The sequence below is a fragment of the Pantherophis guttatus genome, chromosome 3 (genome assembly GCF_059756535.1).
Source record: "Pantherophis guttatus breed Tessera chromosome 3, ASM5975653v1, whole genome shotgun sequence".
NCBI classification, from domain to species: domain Eukaryota; kingdom Metazoa; phylum Chordata; class Lepidosauria; order Squamata; family Colubridae; genus Pantherophis; species Pantherophis guttatus.
The window spans coordinates 26,434,074-26,454,090 of NC_142065.1; the positions used below are offsets into that span (position 1 = coordinate 26,434,074).

Here is a 20,017-nt window from a genome sequence, read left to right on the forward strand (position 1 = left end):
AATCCAGATGAGTGACTCTGAGCAGAGCCTTCTAATCCAGGAGCTGGTTTAGAAGGATATCTTGACTGACTTGTGAGTTGAGGGTGACCAAAAAAGGAAATTGGGGTTTTATAAATATGCAAGATAATGCTCTCTTTAGTGTGAAGAGCCCTGGGTCTTTCAGCCTATGGCATACTATATGCCACAAATCAGACTCACTATAAACTTTTATTTTCCTGGTAAGTATGGCACCATCATTCATATTACCGGAATTACATTTAATATTACCATTTGGGCCTATGCTTGCACTTAGTTTGGAGATGTATGTAATCCAGTTCCAGTTGGCTCCAAAAGAGGGAGGGATGAGTAAAGACCCTGTCTGGAAATTGGGTATTCATCTAGGCATTCATTTATGCTATTCAAGTAATGGCTCTTTTCTCTGATGTTCCATCTGCCTTAATATACTGATTTTTATTTAAACAATGCCCTGCTATTCAAAGCCAGTCAAGAAGGCCAGGATAGATGCACTGTCATCTCTAGACTGACCAGGAAAACTAATTCCATATCAGTGCTATACTAAAACCAATAATTTACTTTCTCCAAGGCCCATTGAAGCTGCAGCCTAATCAATTTCTCCACCTTTCCAAAAAAAGGGGGAGGAAGATTGGTTGAAAATTTTTTAGGACGATATCTCAAAGAAAAGGTGGATCAACTATCCCATCCCATCTCCCACAAGCTGGAAACTTCCACAGATTATAAAATGTTAGTGGGTTTACATTTATTTTTAGCGGATAGTATTGCTTGGCAGGTATAGATGCTACATGCATTCCTGGTGTAAATCCTTCCCCCCTTGGGAATAAAATAACACAATGATAATGTAGGGATGAAATTAGGATAAGTTTCCTTCAAAAAGAAGAGATGCCCAGTATTGTAACACACACACACACAAAAGAAGAGATTTGGAATATTCTGAATTTATATCCGTAACAGCTTGTTTATTTGGAAAGTTTAAAATAACAAGGTAACTTGATACTGTAAGCAACAAGCTTTATTCCTGGCAACAAGGCTCAAGGAAAGACTTTCCCCTCTATCTAAAATTTCTAGGAACAAATGATACTCCACAGTACATTGAAAACGTATCTTCTCAAAATGCTTGGTGCGTAAATCTCTACTCTGTAGGAAGAGGCAAAACTCTTCTCTCACTAAGACAAGAAGTAGTAATGCTCTAAGTGGGTCCCTACAGACCCACCTTGGAAAAGCTGCAGAGATAGCATAATTTGAGTAGCAACATCTGTATAGGTACTGAAGAAGAAGTAAGGAATTTTTTAAGGTGACATAGTGGTTAATCTTGGATAGCATTTTTACCAAATAGCAAGTGGATGTTCAATTCTACTCTATCTCTAGCAGGAAAGGAAAATGTGTAGTCACCTAGATGTTGCCAAATTACAACTGCCCAACAGACCCATCTAAACTCGGCCAATGTGAGAGATACAACATACATGACTCAATCCTCTCTACAGAGATGTTTGTTGAATTATCATTCTGAGGGCACTTTTTTTTTTGGTTTGCAAAAATCTAGGTTGTAGATAAGCAACTGAAAACAGATGCAAAAGCAAAAGCAAAAGCAGCCCTGAGATTGGGCCATTCTAAACTGATAATATTTTCCCTCCTCCACTATAACATGAACTTTAGCTTTTAACAAGGTTAAAATGAAAAAATATCTCTGAAAAAAGAGTAACATATTTCAACATGTATTAAACTTCAGAGAATGTGAAATTAAGGTAAGCTAAAAGGTATAGATAGAATGAAGAAAGGACAACATGCCATTCTATAGTAAAGGACAAAAGCATTTTTAGATTTCCAAATGACACATTGAAGACCAAAATGCTCCACCAAAGCTAGTCCACAAAAATTAAGGCAAAGCAGGATCTTGAAAGTCTTACTGCTTGTTTGTTATGTCAAGACTTTCATCAATCAGCCACTATAATAGTTCTGTCTCTGCAATCACACTAGGAGTACATTGGACAAATAGTGTGCTAATTAAAAACAATTCTCTAGAATTCCTCTTCTATATAATTTGCAGATCTCAAGAGATAACACAGAATTTTTAGAACTGCAGGAGGAAGAATGGACACTTTTTATAAGGGAAGGAACCAGAGAAACATCAGCAGGCCTAGGATTTTGCAAACGCATCCCAGTAATCTCTTTTAAAAAACAAAAACATATGAGAAAAGCACAAAGTTCTAGCTATCTTATTTTAAAAGCTTGTTTAGTTCTTGTTGTAGCTTCTTAGCAGCATTGTTGTCTGGTTCAATTTTCAAGAGGCTGTTGATATCGGCTTTGCTGGATTTATAATCCTAGAGAAACAGAAACAATTAAAATTCTGAGAAAAATACCTTTAATGTATTTTTAAGGGATTAAAATACTTTATTTTGTTGCAGCCATACTGTTCTAACTGTAGACAATACCTGCCCCTGTATGTACTGTCCACTTTTATAAGCAAAGAAAGAATTGTTTGGAGTTGTCTTTTTAACTTACACAGAAGAAACCACAAAAAAACCCCCAAAAATATGATATGCAGCTCCAATAGTTCCAAATTTGCAAGATGGTTCTTTAAATGCAATGCAGTTAAAATTATCTACATTGTAAAGAATATTATCTCCTGAAAATCTTAAGAGAACACAATGGATTATTTCCTTACTGATAAATCTAAATGTCCTATGTTGACTGTGCACTTACCTAAAACTAAAAAAAAGTTATTTACCTTAAGCTCTTTATATGCTTGTGCTCGTCTGTAAAATGCCTTGACATTCTTAGAATCTATTTTAAGGGCTTCTGAGCAATCCATAATTGCTTCTTTGTACTGCTTCAGGTTCAGGTAACAAAGAGCCCTGAAATATAGAAAATAACCTATAAATATCTTCAAAAAAATTGGTTACAACAATCTAGGATTCAAGGTATTGATTCATCTCTTGAAGACTAATGGTGCAAATGTTCCATTTTTATTTTCAAATGTTGGCTTTAATTATACTCCCTATACAATGCATGTGTTAAAAATGTTAAAAGGCTTTATACATCTTGCAACGTTATCTACAATTTCTGAAAAGCTTGTCCTCCAAATCTGTTTCCATATCCCTGAAATTATAATGGATGTAATTATTTGGCATTATTTGTCACCACCAGTACAGTATTTATTTGTATATTCACTATCATTACATATCTACTGTTACTATGCACTTACTGAGGATACTGCAGTTATGTATACCCTGACCAGTTTCTCTAGATTTGTTATTAAAATTGCTACAATATATCTCTTTCTGTTCATGCATATAAATGACATGAACTGAAAGAGATAGAATGCAATATTCCGGCCAATCCAATTTTTATAGCTAACAGTTCTCCAGAATTTTTTTTTTTTTTTTTTTACAAATATACAAATGCCCTCCATGTAGCATTTGTTCACAACAACTTTGAACTTTCAATCTAGTTTTCAGTGTCATCTTGAAAATATTACTAAGCCCTTTGGAAATATAATAGAAATGGAAAAACTGAAATCTTTGATCTTGTTTTCATTGTTGTTATTATCATCATCATCAATCATCATTTTTCATAATTGGAAATTTTAAGATGTGTGGAGTTTTGGAAGCCCATGTCCACACATCTTAAAGTTGCCAAGCTTGAAAGCCAATATCCAACATTAGTCCACGACAGGATGAAGGCTTTTTTATTGGTGGTTATGTAATCTACCATATTGATCCAGTGCCGGTTGATAGGCAGTTCTTCAACTTCTAGGATTGAATCACTCTGCCAACTTCCATGCCCAAAGGAGGCAAGAAACTAGATCTCCCTACTTCTATTTTCACACCTTAACTTCTTACCATGCTGGCTCTCAGAACAGCACTATTTACAGCACGATATAATTCCTTATATTTTTTTTATTTTGTTTGCTATGCTGCATAATTGAATGTAATCCTTTTCTTGTGTTAGCTTAGAAATGGAGCTATTTTACCAATGTGTGTTTTACTTGGATAGATGGCAAAGAAATTAAATAAATAATCACCAGTATTTTTCCCACAACCCCCCACAGGATGAAAATGGAACTGCATTCTACCAAAAGGATTCTTATCACTGCATTACACCCTTTGCGAAGTGCTATCTATTTCACTATTACTACTGTTCGCAGATTTTCTAATTCAGTATTCTTACATAATATAAATGGGAGGTAGATCATTTCATGGGCCAAGTTTAACTTAAAGATCTAAACTGCCTTCAGAAGAGAATGGGAAAAATGTTTTTCCTATATATGAAAGACAGATAAATGCCATGTAAGTAGAACAGGAAAATGCTGTTCTAAAATAAAGAACAACAGAAGGAAAAAAGATCACGTGTAGGTGTGTTTTCCATGAATTGAGTATTTACTAAGGTGCTCTTCCTTCAGAATAATTTTAAACCGACAAATAATCTCCAGTCCCTGACACTATATGCCAGTGTTGGCCAACTTTTTCGGCACTCGGTGCCGAAACGGGAGCATGTGCGGGCGTACGGGGGAGTGCACATGCGGAGGAGCGCCAGAAACCGGAAGAGGAGCTCCCCAGGGTGCATGTGTGGGAGCACTGGAAACTGGAAGAGCAGTTTCCCAGTGCGCATGCGCACGTCGGGAAGCTGAGCTTCCGGTTTCCAGTGTGCACATGCGCCCATCACCTGGTTTTCCGGTTTCTGGCATGCATACATGCGCAAAGACCAGCTGGCTGGCGCACATGTGCGTGCCGGAAACTGGAAGCTCGGCTTCCTGGAGCGCACATGTGCACCAGGGAGCTGCTGTTTCTGGTGCTCCCGCGTGGGCGAAGACCAGCTGGACCCAGAAAAGCAACGGGCGACAGCTGGCGTGCCCGAAGAGATGGCTCTGTGTGCCAATTCCAGCACGCGTGCCATAGGTTTGCCATCACTGCTATATACAGTGCTTTGATTCATACATGAGGCAAAGCTGTAACATCTATCAATCAGTCAACTTTACGATGGCTTAAAAACAGCAAAAATATCCATTTTATTGCTTCAAATTATAATAACAAAGTAAGAGATGGAGATTATATAAGCATATTACAAAATACAATAAGATACACTGATGAGATGCATTTCCATCTTCCCATGGGTTTTTTTTTTTTTTTTGTTCCATGTGATGGAGTTGAAAAATAATTTTGCTATTTGCCATTTGATTTCGGTCCTTATTTAAAAGTAAACACTTATACTAAATACCATCCAGAACATCTGGAAATGTTTGCATTAAGGGAACAGGCTATCACGACATTGTAGACATGCATATGGAAGAGGCAGTCATCGGTTTACGATAACAATTTGGACCAGAATTGCCAGAGCTAAGCAACACAATGATAAAGCACAATGATAGGTGATTGCACCACTTAGCAACGGCAGTTTTGGTTGCTGTTGTTAAGCAATGTTACGTGACTACAATGTCTGACTCTCTTTTTTGTTGATTTTGTTTGTGGGAAGTCAGCAGGGAATGTCGCTGGCTGCAACATCAAGCACTGCAGGGGTGAAATCCAGAGGTTCTGGAGAACCGGTAGTGGAAATTTTGAGTAGTTCGGAGAACCAGCAAATACCACCTCTGGCTGGCCCCAGAGTGGAGTGGAATGGAGATTTTGCAACATCCTTCCCCCAAGAGTAGAGAGTGAGGAGGGAATGGAGATTTTGCAGTATCCTTCCCCTGCCATGCCCATCAAGCCACACCACGCCCACCAAGCCACACTCACAGAACCGGTAGTAAAAACATTTGGATTTCACCACTGGAGCACTGCAATCAATGGCTGAGGGCTTACTGTAATTCCCCCTTGTTCAGTGCTGCCATAATGATAAAAAAAATGGATGTAAACTGAGGACAACCCATACAGAAAACATTGGCAGATCAAAACTCCATTCCTGCAACTCACTGGAAGAGTTTGCTTTCATGCACACTAGGGAGCTGAACTCCTTCAGGGCAGTGCAGAAACAGAGCTCAGAGCCCGAAGATCTGAGCTCCATTCCGGCAGCCTGTCAGAGCAGTCCCCAGTGGGCAGCTCTTTCAGTCTCTCTGCATAATGATCTGGGAGATCGCTTAATGATCGCAATTGGGAGGACTGGGATTGTGGTTATTGAGGAAGGCAGTCATATGGTTGTCTCACTTAATTACCACTTCACTCAATAATCGAGATACTGGTCTCAAATATAGTCATAATCTGAGGACTACCTGCATATTTGTTATATAAGGAAACCATTTTCTCTGCCCTTGGGGTGTAAGGTTTGGAGATGCTGTTCAAAGTTCTCATGTTCCTCATCATATTAACATATCTGAATTATGTTTTGTTATTTCTAATAGGTGATCCAAAGTAATGTGGAAGTTCAGTGGAGTTTAGTGAGGCTGTAATTTTTGTTTTCAATTCAGACTGGAATTTATTACATCACTGGATGTGTAAATCTCAAAGACCAGTACGAGTACCAATACCAGTATCACCATGTAAACAGCAATCATCCTTGAATAACTCAAAAAATCGCAGCAAACTATATAAGATGCTTAACGCATTGTAAGCCGCCCTGAGTCTCCGGAGAAGGGCGGCATATAAATCAAATTAAAAAAAAAAAAAGATGCGTAGAATGCTGCTCCAGAAGTGGTATTCAGCTGGTTTGGACCGGTTTGGACAAACCGGTAGCGTAATGCCATCCTATTTAGCCACATTTTCAAGGCTGGGCGCATATGTGGAAGGCCCGCGTGTGAGCAAAGCGCATGCACGGAAGGCACACGTGAGCAAAGCAAGCAGGCACGCGCAGGGCGAATCGGTGGTAAGAATATGTGAAACCCACCATTCTGCTGCTCATAGTGGTACTGGCTAATACGTATATCTTGAGGATATTTCCTTTCTATGACCCATTTAAAGTTGAATAAAATTTTAATTTTTAAAATAATACTTATGAATTATTAAATTACATACAATTTATCAAACTGTGGTTTAACGTGTAATGTCATCTCTGGCAGTGGCATTATCTGATTACTTAACAGTCAAGTTAGTGAAGTTATTTTTCATTTGGTTACATAAGCATTACCTGTTAGTGTAAGTTGTGCATTCCATCTTGTGGAGTTTTATGCTCTCTGTATATTTTTCAATAGCTTTCTTATAGTTGTTCTTTTTCACAAATTCATTTCCTTCTAGTTTCAGCATATTTGCTCGTTCACTTGAGGCAGCGTTAGGCACTGGAATTCATATTCAAGAAAAAACAGTAAACTATATAGTAAAATGAAAACATTTCATTGCATATTTATTATTATAAGAGATAAATATCAGGATGAAAATCCAGTTCTGAGTGCTTTGGACTTTGAATGACAGTACTTAACATTTTAAGATTTCAGGAATTAACCATTTCTGCTATATAATATGATACTTCAACTATCAACAAGCCCAATGTTTTTCTAGTTACTTGGAATTAATTAATTCTGTACACTTCCAGCCGTAGTGCATGGAATAGTGGGTTTTGCACTCTTCTTCCTAAAACCAATTCATATAGCATGCCACTCCATTTATTCTTTTTTAAAATCATGTTTCCTACTGTTTAGCAGAGCTTAAGGAACACAAATAACCACATGCTTATTTATTGATGTGATATGTGCTGATAGCAAGTTTTTGTACATGTTTTTATCAATTATTTTCTAGCCAAAATATTCTCTCTTCCTCCACTCCCAACAGCCATTCCAAAATGCATTTGTGGTTCCCTGTAAACACAACACAACAAAAATGAAAGTGACTGTTTGGACAAAATCTTTTAGGAAAGTATATATGAGCTAAAGAAGCTTTAGTCACTTACTACTTAGTAAATGAGAAGGCTACTGACCTTGGTTTGTTACAGGAACAGAATTGCTTGCTTTGGGTCTTGGAGTACCTTCCTGGCTTCCAGTAGGTGGCTCCCACCTTCTCTGAGCAGAAACAGGAACAGTTGGGATGGGGGGTAACTTCTGGCGCCATTGAAGACCATCTTTTTCCAATAAAGCCTTTGTCATTCTAAATGAAGAGAACTATCTATAAGCTTAATGCATATTATCTGCTGCAATATCTTTTTTAAATTTTTGATAAACAAATGTATGTCTATTGTCAGAAAATAAGCAAAGAAAGATTTTGGTTGATAAGTTTAAATTAGAAAATTTTATTGGTCACATACAATGGTCATATACATTATATATAATTTCATGGCAGTAACTTAAAACAAACAGGTAGCTGATTAATAATTTCTTGGTCATTATGGCCATTTCTAGAATGTTTATTTCAGTACAGTATTCCCAAGAAAGAGCTGGGTAACTTTATGCTATGCCTGTCCTCCACATCTGATGGACTACCTGTTGACAAGAACCTGAATACTGAAAGGATTCTAACTCATATGTGCTAGGGGGAAAATTGGTGGAGGGGGAATAAAGTGTGTCACCTTGACTTCCTGGAGGACAGAATATAAACCAAATAATTATATAAATAAATAATAGTCTTTGTTCCAAAACATTACTTTTCCGTGCAGAACATTTTATACATCTCTATACACGGCATGCATTTCTTACCTAAGTGAGGCTAGAGTAATCTATTATATGACCTGAGGGACTATGTAATTTCATGCTAAGTATTTTGAATGTCAAATCCCATTACTCCCAGCCACTATGGGCTAGTCACAGACTGTAGGAGTATAGTCCAATTCATCTCAATGGCATTAGATTTGCAAACCATTCAATCACTTTTGTATACTCATTAGATACAAAGAAAGGGATTACCTATTGACTCCATCATGTGCAGCCTGTACAGTGCAATCAATCTGTAATACAGTTTTGTAGTCCACATAAGCTAAATTGTATCGTTCAAGGGCTTCATAGGCTGCTGCCCGCCTCAACAAAGGTTTGATTCCAAAAGGGACCAGATCCAGAGCGCTAATCAGCAGAGGAGAAAACAATTCATGGGAGCAGAAAAGTTAATATTCATTTTTAATTTCCGGAAAGATTATATACATAGAAGTACCATCAATACAAATAATATTTAAATTCACCTAATTTAATATTTGAAATTTGGCTGAATTATCCAAACAGCTTTAAGCATTTTATCGAAGAGTATAAAATATTTCTATAGAGCTTGTCTCTGACAAATGTTTCCAAGGTATAAGAGAAAATAATAATATAATAATATAATAACAGAGTTGGAAGGGACCGTGGAGGTCTTCTAGTCCAACCCCCTGCTTAGGCAGGAAACCCTACACCACTTCAGACAAATGGTTATCCAACATCTTCTTAAAAACTTCCAGTGTTGGAGCATTCACAACTTCTGGAGGCAAATTGTTCCACTGATTAATTGTTCTAACTGTCAGGAAATTTCTCCTTAGTTCTAAGTTGCTTCTCTCCTTGATTAGTTTCCACCCATTGCTTCTTGTCCTACCCTCAGGTGCTTTGGAAAATAGCTTCACTCCCTCTTGTTTGTGGCAATCCCTGAGATATTGGAACACTGCTATCATGTCTCCCCTGTCCTTCTTTTCATTAAACTAGACATACCCAGTTCCTGCAACCGTTCTTCGTATGTTTTAGCCTCCAGTCCCCTAATCATCTTTGTTGCTCTTCTCTGCACTCTTTCTAGAGTCTGTAGATGTATGATATATAAATATTGTGCTTGCGATATAAGACTTACTCCGTTACAAATCTCCACACCTCAGAAATAGCTGTTTATTATCTTTACTAATGCTGAATATTTATTTAATATTAACTTTCAACTCTTGTGACAATAACTTTTTTCTTCTGAATCACCTATCAAATAATTGGAATGCCAAATCTGTTCAACTCAATCAGTGGCACAGACAGGTGACATTTATCCAGATAATCATCAGGGATGATTTCCAACTTGATGGTACCTAAATAACAAATATGACATTCCCATTTTTTAAATATTTACATTTCCCAAATCTAAGAAGTGTAGTGCTAACTCCAAGTCAGCAGTTAAGATGGCTGCTGCTATCTTAAGGATACATGGCAAGCCACTTTTTAAATCTCTCCTACTTTTCCTACTGTTTGTCAGTTAAAGGAATATACATTTAATCCTCAGGGATGCTATCTCTCCTCTCCTCTTCTGTAAAAAACTATTGACAACTGGATACACAGAAACTATATGTAGTCTCTACAAAGAAGAAAAGTTAAATGTGGGAGAGAATTTTTCAGTTTTGAACAAGCAGAATTAGTTACTTTCTTTATTTCGCAATCCCAACAGGACTATGAAAAACCTCAAATGTTAAATAGCCAAGTAAAAAAAACAGGGATGTATGCACTCATTCTCCTTTTCTTGAGAGAGCAGCTACTTACGCAGAACAATCCTTAATGCAAAGACTACAGTTCCCATCTTTCAAATAACAAGCAGCACGATTGGAATAGAGAACACTTTTTTCTTCTGTATTCACATCTCCTATGTATAAAGACAAGTATTAAAATATAACAAACGTGCCCTAGGTACAAGAACAGCATTTGTTTATGATAAGGTACAGTTGGGTTTGGCACAATCTCCTCTTTTTGAGATATCTTTTGCTGTCTACATAAAACTTCGAGTCCACTAATTTCTACCTAGCCTTAAGTCATAATTGGGGAAAAATCAAGGGAAATGTGTGGCTTATAAGTAATAAAATTTTCTCTATCACATTATATATTATCATGAATATATTAGATTTTTATCTTGTGAAAGAACTCCAGTAATCAGTAAGGTCTTTTTATTTGGAAATTGAAATGGTCCTCCCTAGCTGACCTATGACTGAGCTAAATTCATTTTTTATACATATAATTTTGGTAAGGATCATTTAAATGTAGTTTATATGCATTTAGATATACCAGCATCTCCAATCATGTTAGCATCTCAGTTAAGACTAGAAAATATCATATTAGCAGGAATAGACGTTACTGAACTCTATGGATCAATGGTTTTCAAAGTACTGTTGAATATTCCTATCAACATGGCTAAATAACCAATATGGTCTGTCAATTTCCTTGTAATTGAATACAGATATCAAAAAATATAAATATATCCATTCAAAAATGAAGTTTTCTTACATGTTACCTTTGCTGTTTTATATACACTGGGTCCCTAAATGATGCTTGTACAGTATACAATTTAAAGTAGAATTTATTCAAGGAAAGAGACAGAGCTAGCAACTTTTTACCTTATTTTTAATAGGTAGCATGTAAACCTTTGTATCCATTATTCATACAAGATAATTACCAAAGAAAATACCATATGATACCTAAACAAATTATGGAAATACTTTAATTAATTTTATGTGAGCTTTTCAAACTACTATAACTATTTATTTAAAATTCTTTCTCAGAATATACATTATTAGCATTTTATAAAGACAAAGAAATGCTCCTTAAAAATGGTCTTATGTTACATAAGACCTTTTAAGTCTTCTCTAATTTCTTTCATTTATCTGCTGCATATCTTAGGGCTTTCACTATGCTCTATCATTCCAGAATGTTGCTTTCTATTTAGAAGGTCACTCACTCACTATCTCTTGTGTTTAGGAAAGGCCATGGGCTACAACTGCGTAAGTGAAAGGGTGACAAGGCTGATGCTACAAGGTAATTAGATAAGTTTCTGTTCCTCACCTTAGAGTCCATAAGGAACACAGGGGACAGAAATAACCAGAAAATACTTAAAAATGAATTGCTCCTATTAAAGCTCTGAGGCTCAGGGCAGTACAACAGAACAGAAACAGAAAGTGCTTCACTAGAGCTATCCAACTTCTGACTCCACACATAACTTTCATTTCTGCTAGTGGCCAAAAATCTCTCATTGTGACTGCAGCAGATAGCTTTGCTGACATAATAAGTCTAAAGCTTATTATGAAAGTGGACTCAGAGGCTCCCAGTAACTTAAGACCAGGAAATTATGAAGACCTAAAGTTCTTCTTGTATGTCCACCACAATCTGCCACATTTGGTCTATGTACTCCACGGGCTGCAATTCCAAGAATATGTAGCAAGAGAAAGAATGCTGTTCCATTTTAATCCAGAGGACCATAAAGTACCTCTTATCTACCTAAGAAGCTGGTAAAAAAAAAAGGCCCAGAACGCTCAAAGCCAGCTAATGGGATGGAGTTTTTATATTCTGCCATCAGGTACTGTTTAAAATATTCTGGCTGTCCGCATTTATGTAGCAGGGTTTTGTGGGTTTGTTTATGCATTTACACAAACATCTTTGTGGGTTTGTTTTGTGCATTTACACTTCAGGATCCTCAAGCTTGGTTTTAGTTCTATAATCTAAAATATTAGTCACTAACATAATTTTTTTTAATAAAAACTAATGGGATGGAGTTTTTATATTCTGCCATAAGGTACTGTTTAAAATATTCTGGCTGTCCGCATTTATGTTAGCAAGGTTTTGTGAGTTTGTTTATGCATTTACACAAACATCTTTGCGGGTTTCTTTTGTGCATTTACACTTCAGGATCCTCAAGCTTGGTTCTAATTCTATAATCTAAAATATTAGTCCTAACATAATTTTTTTTTTTAAAAAAAATGTCCGGCCAGGACTTAAGCCCAAAGAGAAAGTGCATTGATATCAATTGGAATTCATCTAGGAAGTTGTTTCAAAATATAGTATTACTCTAATAAACCCAGGTTTATTAAGCCCAGGTTTATTAAGCTCTAAAAAGCCCAGCCTCAATTCAGAATTGTGTGTCTTTCTAAGCTTCTGCTTGTCTCTTGACAAAATTAAAGACAGTGGCCCACACACTTTCCTACCCAATCGCTGTCTCTCAAGAGATTCAAATCTCATCTCTGCCAGGGAATCTCTCCTCCTCAGTTTCGCCCACCTATGAAATGGATGAAGCCATTACCCAAGAAATCTTCCTGAGAGAATCCGTAAAGGCCCTTCGTGATTTTGCAAATTAAATGTGGAATGTAAACGTAAATCATGCCACCCCATCCACACACACACACACACACACAAACAACCCCCCCACCTGGCTGTGGCTTTGAAGCCCAGCCGGACGCTCCCACCCCCCATCTTACAACTCATTTACAACACGAAAGAAGTAAATGGAGTCAAAACTTGGGGGAATAAGCCGGTAGCAAGCAAGGAGCGACCCGATGACTGAAGGTTAAAAAAAAAACAACCCAAAAACCCTTTCAATGCCTATCGAAGGGTTTCTAAGGGTTTCTAATGAGGCGACTGCCTCAGAGCCCTAACCCGAGGTCTCTCGTCCCGGACTTCCCGCCCCGGACACCCAGCAAGGCCTTGCGGGGGCTTCGCGCTCTACGCCAGTACCTGCCGCTTCCAGCAATTCCAGAGCTCGGCCGTAGAGCGCAGCCGCCTGGCCGTATTGCCCATTGCGGAACTGTTCGTTGCCCGCTTGCTTAAGGTCGGCGATCCGCGACGCAGGAGCCATGAACTCGGGGCGAGGGAGGTCTGAAAAAGCCGGCACCGGCTGGCGGCGTAGAAACCAGGAGACGCTTTACTTCCTCTGTGCTCGATTTAATTAGGGGCGGCGCAAGAGGCCTACGCCCCGCCTCCTTCCTTTAGAGACGCCCGTGCACCGGAGGTCCAGCGCTGCAATCCATGCAGGGTTGGTTAGGAAGTCAGTTATGGGGGGGGGGAGGGGGGGGCGGAGTGGAGGGGGGGCAGAAACGATGCTACCTGCTTAGATTACGGATGCTGTTACTCAATGGAAAGTGAACCCAATGGAGTATTTCGAGATCCTTCTGTGAGAGGAAACCCCTCTGCCTTCATTCTGGAAGAATTTCTCAACAAATTTATAAGCAGTAATCTCCCATAAAACTGCATAGAATAGAATAGAATAGAATAGAATAGAATAGAATAGAATAGAATAGAATAGAATAGAATAGAATAGAATTCTTTATTGGCCAAGTGTGATTGGACACACAAGGAATTTGTCTTGGTGTATACGCTCTCCGTGTACATAAAAAGAAAAGATACGTTCATCAAGAATCATAAGGTACACCACTTAATGATAGAAATGAATTGAACAGGAAACTGAAGTTTCAGTAAGAAAGAGAGAAGGTAGATGTTAAACTTAAGTCTCTCTCTCTCTCTCTCTCTCTCTCTCTCTCTCTCTGTGTGTGTGTGTGTGTGGCAATGACTTTCCAACAGATAGTGGTATTTGTATTGTATTAAAAGTGGGGAGAGTCCTATCAGGGTTTTTTTTTTTCTAGCAAGGTTTAGCACAGACATATAATAAAGTATCCATGGGATGGGAATTTAGAACAGTGCAAATTCTGGACCAAGACAGAATGCTTTTCTATTAGAAAGGAAGTGGATTTTGCACTGAAGTTTAAAGCCACGAGGGACCTTACAAAACGGATACACGAATTGCAACCCACCTTTTGTAAAATGCAATTCACGAATTGCACCTTACAAAACGGATCCACGAATTGTTACACTACTGAGATTTATAATTCAACAGAAGGGAGGATGATTAAATACATGAAAATAATATGAGCTCCATTGAATTACAGTTAGATTTATATAGAAGAATATCCATTTGTTTGTGCCACCCAACACAAATTCATCACTGAAAGATGTCTGCAGACTACATACAGCCTCCTAGTGGCTCTCATAGCCTTTTCTAAACCTCAGAATCCCCCTTTTAATCTTTTTTAAAAATCAGAATCATAGCATTGAATGAGGCCTTGGAGGTCTTTTAGACCAGGACTCTTCATGATATACCATTCTTAAAAGCAAATGAGCACCTTAACATTTGCAGTTAAGATACTTATTTTATTTTTTTAAAATTCCAGCAAAGCTGAAATTTTCCAGTTAATACATACTCATTTTGGTCCTTATTTTTCCTCAAACCTACAAAAAAAAATGGACCAGTTCTTAACCAATTACCTCTCCCCACTCTTGCATAATTGGCTAACAGATTGTTGTTAATAAGCTTTATGCCACAGACAATTTAGTTGTCTGATGGAATTTAAAATGTCAAATTCTTTTCTTGGGAGTTGCTAGAATTGCCCCTGGTAAGATCATTCTGCTTAAACCAGTGCGTGCTGTGATATATAAATAATCCCTAATTCTCTGTATTATTTTAACAATTATAACACAATTCACTTGATTCAAAGGCGCTTTCTTCCAAGTAAATGGATTGAAAACTGAATCCAAATAGTAACAATCCCAAATAATCAGGACTGTTCTTCTGAACTAGGCATACTTAGGACCATATGCTTACAGTATTCTAATCATGAATATTCACAAATAACCCTAAGTATAAGATTGAGCCACGGTGGTTAGAGTGCAGTACTGCAGGCTACTTCTGCTGATCACCGGCTGCCAGCAGTTTGGCAGATCGAAACTCACCAGGCTCAAGGCTGACTCAGCCTTCCATCCTTCCGAGGTTGGTAAAATGAGGATCCAGATTGTTGGGGGCAATATGCTGACTCTGTAAACCGCTTAGAGACCGCTGGAAAGCACTGTGAAGTGGTATATAAGTCTAAATGCTATTGCAACCACATGTAAATTAAATTCCCACTGACAAAAACTAACATATATTTGGATAAGAGTAGGCTCAAATATTTTTCCTGGGTAGCTTAGAAGGATCATTTGGGCCAGTTACTGTGAATGTGCTGACTTAACATAATTTTCTGGGTTTGTACACTACATTGGAATATAAGCCACGAAACTTGGTTTTGTCTGACAAACAAGCCTAATGGATGTCAACCTGTGCTCAGGGGATCGCTGGTAGCCAATGGTTGCCCTGGATTGTGATGCTTGAGTTTCCATATATTTTCAAAAATTGTTAAAATCTGATGTACTCCCTTTTTTAAAACTTCCTGCCTGAAATCTTACAAGATGACAAGAATTCGGGATATTTCAGTCCTTTTTACTTTTTAACTTAGTTTTGTGGTGCTGTGGATACATCCTGGGCATCAAGAAAACGAACGAACGGGTAATAAGGATATAAATTAGCGAAAGGTGTGAATTCCGCCAAGGTGATTGGGGGAAAAAAATCATCTTTTCATGCAACGTGTGCCTCCAACACCTCCAAAGTTATAACGGGTTTGCCACATCTTACTCAAACTTAAGTAAGTTTGAGTAAGATGCGCCCACCACGCCCTCCTTCGTGAATAAATGAGGAATAAAAAGGGGGACGCGATTATTCTCACCCCCCCCCCGCTCCATAGCCACGCCCTCCAAAGCCAGGAGAGAATTGGCGCGAACCACGTGGGCCGGCCTGTGAATTTCATCTCCCCCCCAACCCCCTCGCGCGCCGTCGTCCGTCAGTCCCAGCTGCCGGGTGGGCGGGGTCTTGTCTTTGGCTTCGCTTTTTGCAAAGAGGCCGGCGGGCATCGCCTTGATAGGCTGGCTCCGAGGCGGAAGTGCAAGCCGCTTGTTTTGGGGGAGGCGGGGCCGCTCCTTGAGTCGGGAGCGAGTAAGAAGAAGAGCTGGGAGAAAGCGGGCGGGATGGAGCGCCGGTGACTTGCCGCCTCTCTTTCTCATTCTCCGCATCGTCTACCGGCCGCTTTGCTGCTCCTGCGGCCATGGAGACCGTGCAGTTGCGCCACCCGCGCCGGTGAGAAGCCGGACATTGGGGGGCCCCCTAGAGAAAAGGGCGTGACCGCGCGATGAGGATGGTGGAAGACTCCTCGAGGACAGAGCCCGACGGGGTGGGGGGGGGCGGTGGTTGCTGCGCGCAGACTGCGCTTTTTCTCGCCTCTGAGTCCGGCTCTTGGGTCTTCTCTGCAGAGGAAGCTCTCACCCTTCTCCGCTGCCTTTCGCTGGTCCGGCTTCGCCTGCACCTTGTGCTGAAAGACAGGCGTCTTTCTGTAATTCTTTGTCTCAAACTGGGTGCCCGGCTCGTTTCCCTATTGGTGGAGTCGGGTTCTGCGTTTTGCAGCTGGTTTGCCTCTTGGCTCTGCGTTAGTCCCAACTATTTCTCTGGATTTTAAGTTCCACCTGAAATCCCCAGCTACCATTTTGGGTCCCCCTTAAATCTGTGAATCTTGAGCATCTGCTTTCCTCAGTCGTGTTCTTTTTCCCACTGTTAAAAAATCGGAGCAGAAATGCAGCGGTACCGTTACTGTGCTAAAACTTACCGTGTATCGCGCTATCAAAAGATACGAACTTGTCATCTCAAGTTCGAGGGAGGCCTAGGGTGAAATCCCATATTGATTATTCTAGTAGTTTTCCAAAATTGTCTCTGCCTAGGGCCTAAGTATTCCTGCCTGGGCTTCCTACAATTCAGGTTGGTTTCCAAGTTTTGGGGTTTAACCCATGGACAGAAGAATAGAGAAGTGCATAGTAAAAGTTTTGTTTTATGGATTTGCAAGGCTTTCCCAAGTAATATGTTTTTCTTTTTTAGAAATAACTTTTCTCTAGGAGGTAAAGCATAAACTGAAATCCAAAATAATATGAGCTCGCATGTATACATTTTGATGTACTTTGGACATTTTAGACGCCGTCTACAGCGGAAGTTGGTATCTTTAGTTACCAAAGCTCATTGCTTAAAAACATGCTAAGGGGAAGTGAATATGTATAGGAGTACCCAGTGTCTTAAAATGCATAAAGGGAAGTTCTAGAATGTCAAAACCCTGAAATACTGGCAATACTTTTCTTGTGCAGTTTTAATTGCTTAAACAGTGCCTTAAACATTTAAAATATTAAAAATTTCTGTATATGTAGATTGCAAATTATATAATTTACTGATTATTATAGATTTTTGTCCCATCTTTAAAAAAAAAACATCTTGCACATACTCCTTGATATTAACTCATGCTAGTCATGCATAACCTATATGGTTGCCTTTCAGCTGTATATTTTAGGTATGAAATAAAACATCCCTTTGAAAGCAGGCAGAATGCTTGTATGAATATCTTTATAAAAGTAAAACAGTAAAGATTATACTGGAAAAAAAGAACTGTTATTTACTGCCTGCCTTGTTTAGTGACTGTTTGCAATTACAATGGCTTGAAAAAGTAACTTTGCAACCATTCCTAACATTTACAACCTTTGCAGGCCTGGAAAGCTGAAATAAGATTATAAAATTGTAATATTGCACTTAGCAATATATTTTTATTACTATTTTGTAATATAAGTTCTGTGAAATCAAGTGGCCTCTAAATTGGATGGACATACAGATAAATTGGAGTTGCAACTCAGTATATGGAGAACAAAAATATAGTAGTATAGGTAGGCCACAATTTATGGCCACAACTTATGACCACAATTGAGTGCAAAATTTCTGTTGCTTAATCAGCCGGTTAAGTGAGTTTTGCTCCGTTTTTCTTGCCACAGTTAAGTGAATCACTGCAGTTGTTAGCAACATGGTTGTTAAGTGAATCTGGCTTCCCCACTGATTTTGCTTGTCAGAAGGTTGCAAAAGGTGATCACATGACCCCAGGACACTGCAGTTGTTAAAAATATGAACCAATTGTGAAACACCGAAATTTTGGTCATGTGGCCATGGAGATGCTGCCATAGTTGTAAATGTGAAGAACAATCATAAGTCATTTTTTTCAGTGCTGTTTTAACTTCGAATGGTAACTAAACAAATGGTTGTAAGTTGAGGACTATCTGTACTTTACCCATTACAGTAGGAACCCAAGTTAAAGACAATTGAGGTCAGAAGGAATTTCTGTAACTAAACTGTTATCAGAGACTGCAGCTGGTTTCAATTAATGTATTTGCATGCTGAGCAAAAGAACCTGTTTCCCTTCTTTTGTGGTACATTTTTTCCACAATAGTGATGGGGTGAGAGACAGAGATATTTGTGTACATGTCTCACCATCTCAGCCTTTCCATATTTATATTCACTTGAATATGAACAGTTTGAATTCTCAAATTTGTTTCCTTTCCTTTTTTCCCCTTTTATTGCCCATTATTTTTTAAACCTTTTAGGTTTTGGATTTTACTTAATGTATGATTTGCTTTATAGCATTTCTCTACTTTGATAAATATCTCATAATTAGTTTATACCTGTATACATTGAATTGTATTAGCTACATACAGTATGCTTGTTGGTTATGAAATTTTGTAATAACTTTTTTCAGCAACTTTATTCAATTTCTGTAGCTGCCCATCTCAGTGATTTTACAGGCACAAGTAACTTTAAAATTGGGTTAATGTTTTTCTGTTAAAATACTCAGTGAAGTAATACTCAAAGAATGTATATGAGGGGTTCTAAAATTGTGGATGAAGACTGCTCAGAGTCATGTTTGTGAAATGGGCAGCTGCACAGGTAACCCTCACTGACTGCTAGTGAAGTGTCTGTTCAAAGTTACAACCATGCTGTCCTTTAGTCATATGATTACCATTAGAGTTAATAGGCATCTTGTGCCTGAGCTGTTGTTTCTCCCCCTTCCCTTGTAGAGCAGAGAGATTGAAGAGGAACATTCATTACAAGAGAATAAGCAGGCACACAGTGGAAAATACACGTCAAAAGCAATATGCTGTTTACTCTCCAATCTCTCCCCTTTATAAGGAGTGGGAATGGATCAGACTCAAGAGAAATTGCTTGTCCCTAGTGGTGAAATCTACTTACCTTTGCTACCGGTTCAGGAATGGGAGCACACGCTACACGTGCATGCACCTCTTCTGCGCATGCGCAGAGGGTAAAAAATGGGACATAATGATGTCCCAATGAGTGGGCAGAGCCTCTCGCCTCCGGTGCTACCGGTTTGTGCGATCTGGATAGATTCGGCCGGATTTTACCGCTGCTTGTCCCCCTTTTCCTGCAGAGTGGAAAGATTGGAGAGAAAGAGATTACAAGGGAGTAAATAGGCACACAACAGAGAATACAGTGGGATATTTTCATTGTGTGCTCCCAGCTGCTAATGCTAGTACGTTGTTTTTCATGGGTATTCCCCCTTTGTGTGCCTGCTTACTCTCTTATAATCTTTCTCTACAATGAGTCTAAATAAAAACATTAGTTCTCTTGTTAATTATCCCGGCACTAGGTATACATTCCAAAGGGTAGGGAAGCGATTAGGAAACAAACAAAACTGAAAGGCGTGATTAGTGGTGTCAATTTTGATCCAGAAA

At 38.7% G+C, this 20,017-nt stretch overlaps 2 protein-coding genes across 3 annotated transcripts in view; one reads left to right on the top strand and one right to left on the bottom strand.

The window, feature by feature from the left end:
* Positions 1-953: 953 nt before the first annotated feature.
* TOMM34 (translocase of outer mitochondrial membrane 34) lies at positions 954-14,114 on the bottom strand. The gene is made up of 7 exons (XM_034413894.3): positions 13,289-14,114; positions 10,337-10,436; positions 8,774-8,926; positions 7,855-8,021; positions 7,072-7,219; positions 2,744-2,870; positions 954-2,336 (listed from the first exon to the last, which is right to left on the bottom strand). Exons 1-7 carry the CDS (start codon positions 13,407-13,409, stop codon positions 2,232-2,234), a joined length of 921 nt encoding a protein of 306 aa, XP_034269785.2. The 5' UTR covers positions 13,410-14,114; the 3' UTR covers positions 954-2,231.
* The window catches only part of STK4 (serine/threonine kinase 4), a 73,190-nt gene continuing 65,063 nt past the window's right edge, over positions 11,891-20,017 (top strand). The window contains exon 1 of one of the 2 annotated variants that reach the window (XM_034413893.3): positions 11,891-12,137. In XM_034413893.3, coding sequence (XP_034269784.1) covers positions 12,112-12,137 — 26 coding nt within the window. In that variant the 5' untranslated portion in view covers positions 11,891-12,111. Of the gene's footprint in view, positions 12,138-16,293; positions 16,551-20,017 lie in introns of those variants that run through there. The other variant, XM_034413892.2, reaches the window with a different exon arrangement.

Excerpts from the sequence above, each read along its gene's own strand:
- TOMM34 (XM_034413894.3), bottom strand. The coding sequence starts at position 13,409 with ATGGCTCCTGCGTCGCGGATCGCCGACCTTAAGCAAGCGGGCAACGAA. Across the intron at positions 10,437-13,288 it reads GGAATTGCTGGAAGCGGCAG|GAGATGTGAATACAGAAGAA; the intron begins GTACTGGCGTAG and ends CTTTATACATAG. Across the intron at positions 2,871-7,071 it reads TGCACAACTTACACTAACAG|GGCTCTTTGTTACCTGAACC; the intron begins GTAATGCTTATG and ends TCTATATTTCAG.